We start from the raw sequence: 14834 nt of genomic DNA on the forward strand, positions 1-14834 counted from the left end.
CAGCTGTGGGGAGTTGGGGACTTTTCAGTCTCTGCAGCTGATTCATGGTGCAAGACCTACTGAAGAAGAATTGCTGTACTCATTAGGCCTGACACCCCACCAAGACTGTGCAGATTGTGTTCTTGCTAATAAAGAGTTAGCTACAACTTGAATGGTGTGATTTATTGCCAGCTCACTCCCGGCAACTGGCCTGTCGTGATTGGTGCTGTCTACTCTCTACACTGGCCAGAAGCAGTTATCCAGGATTTCTGGACTGAACCTGAGGCCTTCCACATGCCAAAACCACGTGCTCTTCCCACTGAACCAGACTGCCCTCCATTGTGGATCATGGAAATTGTGCCTGTATCTACACAGCGGACTGGTTCGTGGATATGTTTATTTGCACAAGCATTAAGTTTCTTGGTCAGGTGTGTGGGGGGACATACCTTGTGAACCAGCCCTTAGTTTGGGTTAGTAAAGAAGATTTCTGAGCATGGAGAAGAAGATCATTTCCCCCTTGGGGCAAAATGCAAAACCTGTTAGGTAACAGAGAAAATAAAACCCATCACATCAGCACACAAGTAAGCAATTGCTGCAAGTCACTGTCCATTAAATCGAGTCAAGTGATGTGACACTATTGCAACAACTGGATTAAATGTATTAAAGAGAAGCAAACAAGCATTGTGGTTTTGCACTGTTCTTTTGCCAACCTTGCTGTAAGTGATACCATTGTTGGCGGATTTGGGGCACCATCGACAGTAGCAAATGGACATGTTTCAATCAGTGCATCTTAAAGTTCTTGTTTCACTTTTTATGGCTGGGGTGTACAGTGGTACCTCAGGTTAAGTACTTAATTCATTCCGGAGGTCCGTACTTAACCTGAAACTGTTCTTAACCTGAAGCACCACTTTAGCTAATGGGGCCTCCTGCTGCTGCCGTGCCACCGGAGCACGATTTCTGTTCTCATCCTGAAGCAAAGTTCTTAACCTGAAGCACTATTTCTGGGTTAGCGGAGTCTGTAACCTGAAGCGTATGTAACCTGAGTGTATGTAACCCGAGGTACCGCTGTACTTTGTATTGTCCAACTCAGGCACCAAAATGTATTAAGCCAGCCCTTGAGATGTGAAGGCCTGGCAAGGGACCTGAAAAACTGGAAACAAAACCCAGGAGCTTTTTCCATATTTCTATTTCACCCGCCCCACTTCAAACTTCAGAAGCAAATTGGGGGAAAATGGGGGTTGGGAAATGGGGTTGTCCCCATTTTATTGCCCACCCCCCTGCCCTCCACATCTTGAGGCAGCCCTCTTAAAACAACAAACTACTTCTTGTGCAAATGGTCCTATTATTGCATCTCCCTTGCGTATTTTTTTTTTAATCTGAACTGCAGTCTGCCGTGGCTCAATGGACAGCAGCAAATAAAAGCTCAAAAATCTGGCACAACAACATCAAAAAATGGAAGGCCCATAGCTCCATGGCAGAGCATCTGCTTTGCATGCAGAAGGTCCCGGGGTAAATTATTGGCATTTCTAAGTAAGGTTGGTGGGACGTGGGTGGTGCTGTGGGTTAAACCACAGAGCCTAGGACTTGCTGATCAGAAGGTCGGCGGTTCGAATCCCCACGACGGGGTGAGCTCCCGTTGCTCAGTCCCAGCTCCTGCCCACCTAGCAGTTCGAAAGCATGTCAAAGTGCAAGTAGATAAATAGATACCACTCTGGCGGGAAGGTAAACGGTGTTTCCATGTGGCGTTTCTGTGCGCTGCTCTGGTTCTCCAGAAGCGGCTTAGTCATGCTGGCCACATGACCCGGAAGCTGTACGCCGGCTCCCTCGGCCAATAAAGCAAGATGAGCACCGCAACCCCATACTTGGTCACGACTGGACCTAATGGTCAGGGGTCCCTTTACCTTTACTAAGTAAGGTTGGGAAAGACTCCCTGTCTGAAATTGTGGAGAGCTACTGCCAGTCATTGTAGATGCGGGTGGCGCTGTGGTCTAAACCACTGAGGCTCTTGGGCTTGCCAATCTGAAGGTTGGCGGTTCAAATCCCTATGATGGGGTGAGCTCCCATTGCTCTGTCCCAGCTCCTGCCAACCTAGCTGTTTGAAAGCACGCCAGTGCAAGTAGATAAATAGGTACCACTGCGGTGGGAAGGTAAACGGTGTTTCCGTGCGCTCTGGTTTCCGTCACGGTGTTCCGTTTTGCCAGAAGTGGTTTAGTCCATAGCTGTCAACGTTTCCCTTTTCTTGCGGGGAATCCTATTTGGAATAAGGGAATTTCCCTTAAAAAATGTTGGCAGCTATGGTTTAGTCATGCTGGCCACATGACCCGGAAAGCTATCTGTGGACAAATGCCGGCTCCCTCAGCCTGAAAGCAAGATGAGCACCACAACCCCATAGTAGCATTTGACTGGACTTACTTAACCTTTTTACCTTAGATAGACCAATGGTGTGACCCTGTTTAAGGCAACTTCCTAGGTTCCTCTTAGCTATGAGTGGCACACAGGATGTTGAGGGGGGAAAGAGGTCTGCACTCATGCATCCTTAAATAGTTGTGTGGCAAAGGGTGTATTAGCCAGCATGACGGAAACAGCTGAAATTCCCTCTTCTACATCTTGTGTTACAGACGTAGGAACCCTGCCCCCTCTTTTTCACCTGGCCACCAGAATTGTGTGAGTGACAGTAGCTTAGTGGTACTGCATCTGTCTTGAATGCAAAAGGCCAGAGGTTCAATCCTAGGCATCTCCAGGTATGGCTGGGAACCCTGGAGTTGCTGCCAAAATTTTCATTTGAGTAATATTCTTAAAACATAAATAGAGAGGGAGAGCTGCGCAGCACCCCTTCAGCGAAGCGGGAGGAGAAATGGAGCCCCTTCCATTTCTCCTCCCGCTTTGCTGGAGAGGTGCTGAGAAGAGAGAGAGAGAACTTTTTTTTTCTTGTTCTCCTCCTCTAAAACTAGGTGCGTCTTATGGTCTGGTGCGTCTTATAGAGCAAAAAATATGGTAAATCTGAAGCTCTCCTGTGTACAGAAATTGCTGTCTGCCAACTCCTATCATCTCTGACCATTGGCCATGCTGGCAGGGGCTGATGAGAGTTGGAGTCCAACAAAATCTAGAGGGCCAAAAGTTCCCCATCTGTGAACTAGGGCAAACCTCAACTTGTTTCAGGAGAGTTCTCTCTCTCTCTCTCTCTCTCTCTCTCTCTCTCTCTCTCTCTCTCTCTCTCCTCAAAAGGTTTGTCCTCCTTCACATTCTGTATCTACGTAGGAAGTAGATGTGGTTACTTATGCTCTATAATAACAATATCAATAACAATAACCATTTATTTGTAATCTGAAAATATGTAGCTGTTTATAAAGAGCAATTATGTATTAGGCCTTGCACGAACCCCCTTTGCAACATTGTGCAACCTTTCTATATACATATATCCTGTATCGACTGCTTTAAACTGATGTTGCTAATTTGTATACTGTAAAATGGGCCAGGGACCTGTGCCTCTCCAAATTTTGCTAGACTCCCAACTCCCACCATCCCCCAACCGGTGGCCATGTTGGCTGGGGCTGATGGATGTCGGAAACCAGCAAAAAATCTGGGGTGGGGTACCACAGACTCCTCAACCCTGTCACAGATGTAGTTTGATAGATAACATTTCGTAGTGAACCGTTCTGAAAAAATCCTTATGGCTCTTTCTTTCCGCTTGTGTCAAAACAAATTGTTTTTCTCCTGCCCCATAGGACACAATCTATCTTAAGGGATAAACGAGAATTGGATTTCCCTTGTAACGGTTTATGTATGCTGTTTGCTATCTACAGTGATCACGGAGGAAGCACACACAAATCCACAGAAAGGTGAATAAACAAATGGGAGATGAAATAGATATATAGATACATATACACAGAAGGTTGACAGAATAATTCTACCTCCTCTGTAGTTTCCAGGCCTGTTTTTCTAGTGTGTTTGGAATCAAAGTATTCGTCTGATAATAATGTACAAACATCCAATTATGTATTTGAAATATTAGCTTTCCTATCTCCAAGAAAGGGGCTCTTGAAGCTTGTTTGGCTGTTGTTTTCCTTGTTCAAACAAATGCACATTTCTTCCCGTTTTCTGATGTCTAGAGTCTGGGGCGGGGGGGGGGGGAGCTTATCTTATGGTTTTTAAACACCTGAAGTTGACGGTAAAAATAATTATATTTTCATTCAGCATATTTGGAAATATGATTGAAATCTCTCTCTTTTGATCTGAAATGTGGGTATCACAGGCTCCTTTTGTTCCCTCTCAAAATCATATTATCCAAAATATATTTGAAAGTGTTAGAAGCTATCCAGATGTTTTGCAAAATGAAGATTAGCTTCCCATTCAACTCCTGTAGTTTCAATTTCAAAAGAGCCATTTAATATTGTTTTTTTGCATCCTGAGTATATTTAGAGAGGGACAGCCATCTTCTGAATGGTCTAAAATGACTTCATACATTGAGGGTGGCCAATAAGATTGAAGGGAGTGGTTTTTCAAAGGGATTCAGAAATGGGACTGGAAGGGTTTGGTAACCATAGCAACTGCTTCAGTGATGTTAATCATTATGCTAATGGTGATTGGCACTTAGGGGTTTGACCGTAGGCTCTGTGCACTTTCCAGTAGCTTTAACTGCTGAAGGGCAGAAAGTGATAGTTTGAGTCTGTGAAGATGACACCAAAGAATCTTAAAATAATTTGAAGGAATTCGCAAAAGAAATCAGGAAATGCAAATTATGCATGGCCTTTGGTCGGGGGTGCTAGGAGTTTTAGTTCAGCAATGTGTGGAGGCTCAAAGTTTCTTCACATCTGGGTTAAATGATACAACTCTAGGTGTATTTGCAGACCAGCATCCCTCAACCTGGGATTTGAACTACAACCACTATCAGCTCCAGCTGCCATGGCCTATGATCAGGGTTGATGTAGTCCAGGAACGGGACACGAGTGGCGCTGTGGGTTAAACCACAGAGCATAGGACTTGCTGATCATAAGGTCAGTGGTTCGAATCCCCACAACGGGGTGAGCTCCCGTGGCTCGGTCCCTGCTCCTGCCAACCTAGCAGTTCAAAAGCTCGTCAAAGTGCAAGTAGATAAATAGGTACCGCTCCGGCGGGAAGGTAAACGGCATTTCCGTGCACTGCTCTGGTTCGCCAGAAGCGGCTTAGTCATGCTGGTCACATGACCTGGAAGCTGTACGCCAGCTCCCTTGGCCAATAAAGTGAGATGAGCGCCACAACCCCAGAGTTGGCCATGACTGGACCTAATGGTTAGGGGTCCCTTTACCTTTACCTTTTAGTCCAGAAACATCTAGGGGGCACTAGGTTGGGAGAGGCTGGCCTAGGGACTCTTGCTTTCAAAGCAGAAGGACAGGAGGTCCTGCAGAAACAGAAAGAGCTCATGACTTACATTCTTGTGTCATTTTGTGTCACATTGCTCCTTTTGATCCTCTTCAAAACCTCTCGTTATTGTAAGACTGCTTTTTTGGGGGGGGGATGATGTTCCATTGTCTCAACTCTGACTTGACCGCTTGATTCTTAATTCCCGTCAGTGTCAGCCAGCACAAAACAGCTAGAAGGCTAAGGTCACCAGACGTCCCCGTTTCCCGGGGACAGTCTCCGGATTTACAAATCAGTCCCCTGACAAAATCCATCTATTTAGTAGGAAATTGAAAAGTGTCCCCATTCATTGAAAACAATCTGGTAACCTTATAGAAGGCACCAAGTTGGTGAAGCCTGCCCTAGAGTGAAATGGGGGAAAGGCAAGGGAGCAGGATCCTTGTAGCTTTAACAATTGTGTAGAGCAGGGAATTTTTGGAGTGATGCAGCTTTCTTCATCTCTGCATTGCAGACCCCCTCTCCAACAAGTCCTACTTTTGCACAGCTTTTAAAAGCACAAGAGCCCTATTCTCCTTTGTACATCATAACCATGGGCCTCAAATAATCAAAGTCCACCTTTCAAAATCAACAAAATCATAAGGGTTTCAGCCAGCCTCTTTCGCTCTCCTTCTAAGAGTAGGCAATAGCCAGTAATTGTGTTTATCTTTAAGCTGCAAAACAAGCTGGATTTTCTTATTCTTGCAGGTGCAGTCCTTTTTACAGGCACAAGAGTTGGTCAGCTGTCAGCCCTACAAAAGTATAAAGATGACTTGATCACCCTAGTAGTTACGAGTTGCTTGGCAGCCCTATACCTAGCACACCTGCTTGATTTGTGAATCTTATTAAGGAAATGGACCAATGCCACTATGCTCAGAGGTTCTTGACAGGAAAACTCAGATTCAGTTTTGAGGGAAGGTAGAGAATAGGTGAAAATCTTTTCAATACATGTGTAGGAGGAACAAAAGGACAAAGGGTCTAGAAGTCACAACATTGGGCAACTTACAGTTCTTTAAACAAATACAAAATTGAGGGATGGCTCAGTTGGTAGAGCATGAGACTCTTAATCTCAGGGTTGTGAGTTTGAGCCCCATGCTGGGCGAAAGATTCCTGCATTGCAGGGGGGTGGACTAGATGACCCTTGGTGGTCCCTTCCAACTCTACAATTCTATGATTCCATGTTTCCTTTATTTGTCACAACTGGATTTTTAAAACCTTACTTGTTTTCAACTACTTATTATAAATGTTTTAATCTCCCTAGAGTTGCTGGGATGACAAACTGATAAATGATAAATGATTACCATGGAGGTAGCACAGAAACAGAGAGACATGGGACTGATTTTCAGGTCTGCTTTCTTCCACTAAGGAGTTGTTATTGTAGTATCTTGCAATGATAAAATTCAGGTTCAAATCATTGTTATAAAAGGACTTAATTAAAGCACAAAGCCACCACAGGAGCGTCACTCTGAAATTTATAAAAAATCATGTAAATTGTACCCCAGAGGAAACAGTCAGCACGTCATGTGCAAAGTCAGAATTGTCAAAGGATCTGTTCATTTCCCACAATTCTTCGCAGATACAGTTCCATGCAAAATCTGTCATCAGGCGAATAATATAGACTCTTATAACAATGTCCCAATTCAATTTGTGATGTTCCCTTAGCTACTGTTTTAGAAAGCTCTGGAGCACCCATGATTTAACCCCCGCTACCTCCACAATCCCTCCATCATGATCTAAATTTCTCAGCCATGTATCCTCCATGTGATGGCATCAAAATCTCAGCCCAGATTTTTCTCCATTTAATACTGTACAGATTTAGCCTTTCCAGATAAGTAAAAACAAATAAACAAACAAAAACCCTGTTTCCCCAACAACAACCCATTTCCCACATCTCAGCAACCCGTTTGCAAATTACACGCCCCTGTCCTTGGAAGCACCTTTAATTCAGGAACTGGTCAGCAGAGGGTGCCATACCCTCACGTCAGCATATTGAAGCCTTTATATTCATGGTTAAGGAATTGTAATGAGCCACTTTGCTTGGAGGAAATGTTGGATGGAACTACCGGGTCAGGTAATACATACTGCATTTTTCGCTCCATAAGACGCACCTGACCAGAAGATGCACCTAGTTTTTAGAGGGGGAATGCAAAAAAAAAAAAAAAAAATATTTAAAGGGAGCGCTGAGCAGATCCTGTATGCACCCTAGGCTCTGCTCAGCGCTCCCTTTTACGAGCTGCGAGGAGTGTATGTGCGGCGCTTGCAGGCTTTTCCCCAAGGAGGGAGAAGCCCCCAAGAGCTGCACACACGCTCCGCGTGGCTCTTTAAAGGGAGCGCGGCTATCCCAGGCTTTTGCGGGAGGTGGGGCTGCCCTCTGTCCCTTCCCCCACCTCCCGGAAAAGCCTGGAGGCTCCCCGTGCCCTGGAGAGGCTTCGCACAGCTAAGCCGGAAGCTAGAACAGCAAGAGGGAGTGCTGCACAGTGATCCCTCTCACTTGTTATGGCTTCTGGGATAGCCGTGCAGCCTGCATTCGCTCCATAAGACGCGCACACACATTTCCCCTTACTTTTTAAGAGGGAAAACGTGTGTCTTATAGAGCGAAAAATTCCCCCAGCTCCGCTAATTTGAGTGGAAGACAACCACTTCTCATCCCCCTCTTCTAAATTAGATCAACGAGAGACATAGATAAACAAGGAGATTTTTATTTAGTATGGCATGCCTTTATAGATAGATGGTCAGACACGGTGTAAGGCAGGGATCAGCAAACTTTTTCAGCAGGGGGCTGGTCCACTGTCCCTCAGACCTTGTGGGGGGCTGGACTATATGGGGGGGGGATGAACGAATTCCTATGCCCCACAAACGCAGAGATGCATTTTAAATAAAAGGACACATTCTACTCATGTAAAAACACGCTGGTTCCCAGACCGTCCGTGGGCGGATTTAGAAGGCGATTGGGCCGGATCCTGCCCCCGGGCCTTAGTTTGCCTACCCATGGTGTAAGGCAATTTCCTATGCACAAGCTGATCCAAAGTATGCTTGCCCAGAAGTCCCACGGAGTGCTCCCCAGTAACCTTGCAAAGGACGGCCGCATCCCAGCAAAGTGCACTAACTGCTATGCCCCACTGACTGAGATCAAGGCTGTAGCCCAATACTTTTCCTTGAAAGCACCGCTGCGCTCAACTAGGAAGCAAACGGACTGCGAAGTCTGCCAGGTTCAGATTCGGGTCTCGGCTGTTTCCGGCAAGTGCAGATTCGGGTCTCGGCTGTTTCCGGAAAGTGCCGATTCCGGAACTCGGCTGTTTCCGCCGGCCCAACTCGCCGATCCCGCGCCGTACGTAAGAATTATCGAGGAAAGGCGCACGCGCATTCCACCTCAGAGAGAGAGGGGCCGTTGGCATCCAAGATGGCGGCTGCGCTGGCTGAGGGGAGCGCGGCCGTCGCCGAGCCCGAGGCAGCGGCTGTTCCGCCCATGGCGGGGCTGGAGATGGTCCAGCAGGGAGCCGAAGCCCGGGTCTACCGGGGCCTCTTCCTAGGCCGGCCAACTGTGGCGAAGCACCGCTTCCCGAAGCGTTACCGGCACCCGCTCTTGGAGGAGCGCCTGAGCCGCAGGCGGACGGCGCAGGAGGCCCGCTCGCTGCTTCGCTGCCGGCGGGCAGGTGGGCGTGGGGGGCTCGAGACCGGACTGCGCGGGGAGGGAGGGAGAGAGGGCGCGCGGGCTGGGATTCCATCTCCTTTCAATTGCATGGCCGGCCCACCTCTTTCCAAGGAGTGCGGTTGGGAATTGCAAGCAAAGCAGCCACGCGGCTCGATTCCAGTCGTTAGTGACCGAAACTAATCCCCTCCTTGCAATAGGCAAAGAAGCTGAGGACTGGTTATTGAAGGCGGTGGGCTAAGCCACAGGTGTTTTGGACAGGCAGGCGCCCCAGCAAACAGGGTCGCCGCTGTTGTTTTCGCCCCTTCCAAAAGTTCGTAAGGGTGCTCACTTTCGTTGGAGGATAATAAATATATTTTAAGTCTGCTTGGTAGATCTAAAAAGTGCCCTGGTAATGTTGGGGAAGGGGAAAGAACACCCCACCCCCAAGATTAACAGATTTTTTTTTTCCTGTGGGCTTGTTAAAATAAAAATAAAGCCACCCTTCTCTGTTCCCTATTTTTGTATGGGGGTGGGGGTGTGAGATTTGTAGTTCAGTGAAAAGCATCCTATACACTTGTTCTGACCACTCACAGGTAGCCCAAACTCTTGGTTTGGCACACATGAGAAACAGGAAGCATCCAATGGATGACAAAAAAAGGAGAAACTGTTTTAAAGATGCTTAAGAGTAATGCATTATTAGGACATTCTTTTTTAAAAATATTACTCATGTCTTGAACAGTGCCTCTGTGTTAGGCCAGTACTCATTCACATTTTGGGCCCTGGACCCACCTTTAGCCCAACACACATTTGCAGATCCTTTTTTCTCTCTTCATATATTTTCATGGCGGTGTTACCGCTGCTGGTGGCCCTGACCCATTAGTTGAAAACCAATGTTGCAGGGAGTACTGTGGTCTTGGGCTAGGAATGTACAAGGAATGTTTCTGTTACCATTTTCTAAAAGCTGTGTTTTAATCTTCAAAGTTTTGCTAGGTCTGTTGAGGAAGTTCAGAATCTGAAATGACAGAACTATGCATAGCTTGGGTGAGAGAACTGTGTTGTTCTTAATGGAGTGGTGGCTCCATTGGTTTAAAGCCCCTCATGTGCTGCACACTCTTAGCTCCTTTGCCTTGCTACATACCACCCTCTTCCTAGATCCCTTGGATTCTGTGACAGAAAAGAAGTTAAGATGCGTAGCTGCAGCTTATACTGTCTTGCACAGTGAAGGCTACTATAGAGCTGTGAGGGCTACTAAATGAGAAATATGCCTGCAACCTCTGTAACACAGAGGTGTTCTTGCATGTGTTCTGGAGACTTGAAGCAGGGATAGTCTTTGTCTTGACTTCTTAACTTGTTAGAACCAGTATAATTTAAGGTAGATTATGTACAGGAACTGGTTTGGTTGGCCGGAAGCAGCCTTTAGTTTCTTTACCTGACAAGGTGAATGGCTGATTACAGATGCTTGAATTTGCATGTGTATTCACTGCAAAAAAGCTTTATTTGCTCTGAAGACTTGTCTGTATTTGAGGCTGTCTAATTATGATGTATAATTTTTGGTTGATGTACAAAGCTGAGGACTAATTGTTTATGGCTGTACTCTTCTTTTTTAGGGATCTCTGCACCTGTTGTATACTTTGTGGACTATGTTTCCAATTGTATATATCTTGAAGATATTGTGGGCTCAACTACAGTCCGGGACTATATTATGTCTGAACAGCAATCTAGAAATGATTCCAGCAACCTTATTCTGCTAGCAGAGAAGATTGGTGAGATTCTGGCACATATGCATGATGAAGATCTTGTGCATGGGGATCTCACAACTTCTAACATGCTGCTACGACCACCACCAGCAAAAAAGATGGAGCTGGTGTTAATAGATTTTGGACTGAGTTTTATTTCTGCCCTACCTGAGGACAAGGGTGTTGATTTGTATGTTTTGGAGAAAGCCTTTTTGAGCACCCACCCGAACACAGAAGATCTGTTCAAAGCACTCTTGAAGAAGTACTCGGCTATATCTAAAAAATCGGCTCCAGTGATTAAAAAACTGGATGAAGTGCGGCTCAGAGGAAGAAAGAGATCCATGGTTGGATAAAAGAACACAGTGTGCACTGCAAAGAGTATTTAAATATCTTCAGTTATGTTATATTATGAAATAAATTTTAGCCTTTTTCATTGCTTTGTATTTATACAACAACTATGTTGGGGTTTTAGGACTTGATGACAGTATTTTGAGGCTGCTAGAGCACTCTACAATTCCACTTGCATTTGCTTATTTTCTTGAAGCAAACAGTTTCATACTGGCAACTGAAAAAAATGAGTATTGAAAAAGAATATGAAAATGAAATAAATGCCAGACATTATTTCTTAGGTTGGGTTTATGTAGTCCACTTACATAGTCCTCCCATTTTGGCCAGTGCAAGATGGCCAGACTCCTGTTCACCTCACAGTATGCATCACAGCCTCTTTTGCCAAATGTAAATTGCCTTTAAAGGAAGTATCTTTAGCAGCCAGATTCAGTTTGGCACTTCTAAGCCTGCTGCAGTCAATGAGTTTTGGTCAGCTTCACTATACAGTGGTACCTCTGGTTACATACGCTTCAGGTTACATATGCTTCAGGTTACAGACTCCGCTAACCCAGAAATAGTGCTTCAGGTTAAGAACTTTGCTAAAGGATGAGAACAGAAATCGTGCTCCGGCGGTGCGGCAGCAGCAGGAGGCTCCATTAGCTAAAGTGGTGCTTCAGGTTAAGAACAGTTTCGGGTTAAGAACAGACCTCCGGAACGAATTAAGTACTTAACCCGAGGTACCACTGTATAGGAATAGGCTGTTGTGTTGCAACCCTGTCTACACATGTGAGTGTAAGCCTCATTGAGTCCACTGGGCATTGCTTACAAGTAAACATGTAAAGGAATGTGCCATATGACAACAATGCTAGGATTGAACAGTAAGTATACTGAGAGTAAGGAGTGAGGGGATGTGAAATGGTGGTTTCATATATTGTCTATCTTTTGCTCTGATGGTGGATATTCATTGATGAAGACAATCTGCTTTGATGGCAGGTGCAGCCCCAGCGAATTATTCATTCCATTTCTATACTGATTTGAGATTATATATATAATCTCAAAGTGGTTTACAAACCTACATTATAACATCAAATAAAGCAACCCAAACAACATTACAACATTACAGAAGAAAGTCAAGTTTACATTCAAAGCAACATAATTAACAGCAAACTAAAATATTTTAAAGATTTCAAAATTAATGATTACAAAACAGGTCAGCTACAGAATGCACACTTAGTGCAGCAAAGTTAACAAAGCTAACATTTTTTTAAAAAAATTCAAAACAAAACATTACTAAAGGAAGTCAAATATAAAATGTACACTTAAAGCTAAATAAATAAATAGTTCAGTAGCACCAACACGGCTACCTACCCGAATCTTAAAGCAGCATAATTAGCAAGGGAGGAAAAAAAATATCATAAGCATAGAACAGGAGTCGGCAAACTTCTTCAGCAGAGGGCCAGTCCACTGTCTGGGAGGCTGGACTATTTTTTGGGGGGAAATGAACGAATTCCTGTGCCCCACAAATAACGCAGAGATGCATTTTAAATAAAAGGACACATTCTACTCGTGTAAAAACACGTTGATTCCTGGACTGTCCGCGGGCCAGATTTAGAAGGCGATTGGGCCGGATCCTCCCCCCAGGCCTTAGTTTGCCTACCTATGGCATAGAACATGCCTGCTGTTATTGCTGCAAATCCTGCCAATGATGGTTCAGGGTGGGCGCTGGCGCTGGAAAGTCAGGCTCAAATGACCTAGGTCTGCACTAAGAGACACCTGAGTTAGTCTCTGGCCTCTTCAGTCTCAGCTTTTGTAGCTGGAGTCAGCCAGGGCCCCTCCCTCCCAGGCCAGTGGAAAATGGTCTGCAAGGCAGGGAGGTCTTCCAGGACTCGCAGCAAAGATGGATGAGTCAGACGGGGGAAGCAAGCAGGACAACCCAGTTCCACTGTAGAAAAGCTTCTTCCCTCGCTAATTCCACCCACAGGCTGCACCTGACATCAAAGCAGCAGAGTGATGAAGACAAAGAGCATCTGGTCAAAGATCTGAGACTGATGTATACATTTGTGGGAGTAAATCTTTGTTCACTAGATGCAAGTATGTGTATTTAGGAGTGGCCTGTAGCTGAGGGTTAAAGCTTGCAATTCAAAGTATGCTTAGCCTTCGCCTGACAACTAGATTGTATGAAATTGTGATTATGCTCATCTTTCAATATATATTTGCAGTTCAAAAAGGGAAGAAATCAAATGCCCCAAATGAGCAAAATAGAGGTAGGTAAGTGTTATCAACATACCATTTGTCTTTTTTGACCAGCTGCTAGGGTTCCAACTACTGAAACATTTCAGAAATGCATTATAGAACCCAGCCTCTGTATATTGGAGGCAACATGATGCAGCTGATAGAAATGTTTCTGTCTGCTGTTGGCATTGGCAGAAGTGCTGGCAGGGGCTGGAAGCATCTGACATGTGCTACTTCCCATCAATGTAAATGTGATGAAGATTGCATTCTATCCTCTTATCTGGGAAAGAAGCACCATTGAACTCAGCGATTACACTGTGGTGGCTGCATTTGCTTGAAAGTACCTAATTATCTAGTGCAGTGAGACTGTCAATATGCATAGGAGCAGCTGTATGGTTCCCTCTCAGGAAACAGCTCTAAACAGAGATTACAGAAGGTGGTTCAGAATTTGCCAACTTTTTTATTTATTTATTAAATTTGCAGAGCACCCTTCATCCAAAGTTCTCGGGGTGATTCACAGCATAAAAAAAAAAAAATCATGTTTCTGTATTAAATTCCCTGGATTTAAGCAACGTGTTTTTCTGATGTTCTTCCTTTTGGTTGGTTTGGCTGGCAGAAATTAAACAATATCTGCAGCAACTTTAAAGAGAAGATGCACCGACGCCCTGGGTCCTACCGTGCAGTTTGGAGTGGCGGCTGCATATCTACTCGGAAGTAAATGATCCCACCGAGTTAATGCACAGGGGCAAGTGCGCAGAGGACTGCAGGCTCAACTTTGCATTCCTGTGCACTCTTACCTGAGAGCAAACCCAGCGGTGTGACGCAGAGGGGTCGCTGGACCAGCTCACGGGCATAGCAGGAACAGACAACCGAGCGCAATGGAGAGACGCGCGGCCGGAGCACATGTAGCGTCACTGCAATCGGGCGCAGAAAGGACAACGCATTCCTTACGCTCCCCTGAAGAGGGCGTGGAGTGACTTCCGAAATAGCACAGCGGCAGCGCGCGAAGCCTTGAGAACTAGCAGCCGCGAGTTCGAGGCGGCTGTGCGCTGCTCTTCCCCGTGCAAGCGTCCTAGCGCCCCGGGCTGCTCGTGTCCGAGGCGTATTCACTTACTTGCGAGAGAAAAACGGCTCCCGGCCAAGTGCCCGCTTCCCATGTGGGTCCCGGGTTCCACCGGCCAGGGCATAGTTTTAGCACGCCATCGGCGCCCTGCTTCCTGGTCTTCGGCAGCGCTCACGTCTGAATAGTCTCCCAGATGGCAGCGAGCAAGCTCCCTTCCTCAGCTTCCGCGTTCCAGCCACGCCAGTCAAAATAATCAAATGTGCATGTCTGATGAATTCAAGGTGGGGTTGCTCCGAAATAAATGAACGTCGGAATGGCACCTTGAATGCACGTTACATTGTTGTCGTTTAGTCGTGTCCGACTCTTCGTGACCTCGTGGACCAGAGCACGCCAGGCACTTCTGTCCTCCACTGCCTCCCACAGTTTGGTCAAACTCATGCTGGTAGCTTCGAGAACACTGTCCAACCATCTCGTCCTCTGTCGTCCCCTTCTC

General features: G+C 45.8%; 1 protein-coding gene across 1 annotated transcript; it reads left to right on the top strand.

Annotated features, from left to right (window-relative positions):
* The first annotated feature begins 8733 nt into the window (after window positions 1-8733).
* TP53RK (TP53 regulating kinase) lies at window positions 8734-11152 on the top strand. Its single transcript, XM_081917312.1, has 2 exons — window positions 8734-9005; window positions 10591-11152. The coding sequence occupies exons 1-2, from the start codon at window positions 8753-8755 to the stop codon at window positions 11070-11072; spliced, it is 735 nt and encodes a 244-aa protein (XP_081773438.1). The 5' UTR covers window positions 8734-8752; the 3' UTR covers window positions 11073-11152.
* Window positions 11153-14834: the final 3682 nt, after the last annotated feature.

This window comes from Podarcis melisellensis (genome assembly GCF_964234715.1).
Source record: "Podarcis melisellensis genome assembly, chromosome: 6".
NCBI classification, from domain to species: Eukaryota; Metazoa; Chordata; class Lepidosauria; order Squamata; family Lacertidae; genus Podarcis; species Podarcis melisellensis.

Bases quoted from the DNA above. Each gene is read 5' to 3' on its own strand.
- TP53RK (XM_081917312.1), top strand. From the start codon at position 8,753: ATGGCGGCTGCGCTGGCTGAGGGGAGCGCGGCCGTCGCCGAGCCCGAG. The intron at 9,006-10,590 runs GTGGGCGTGGGG...CTTCTTTTTTAG, and splicing joins GCTTCGCTGCCGGCGGGCAG to GGATCTCTGCACCTGTTGTA.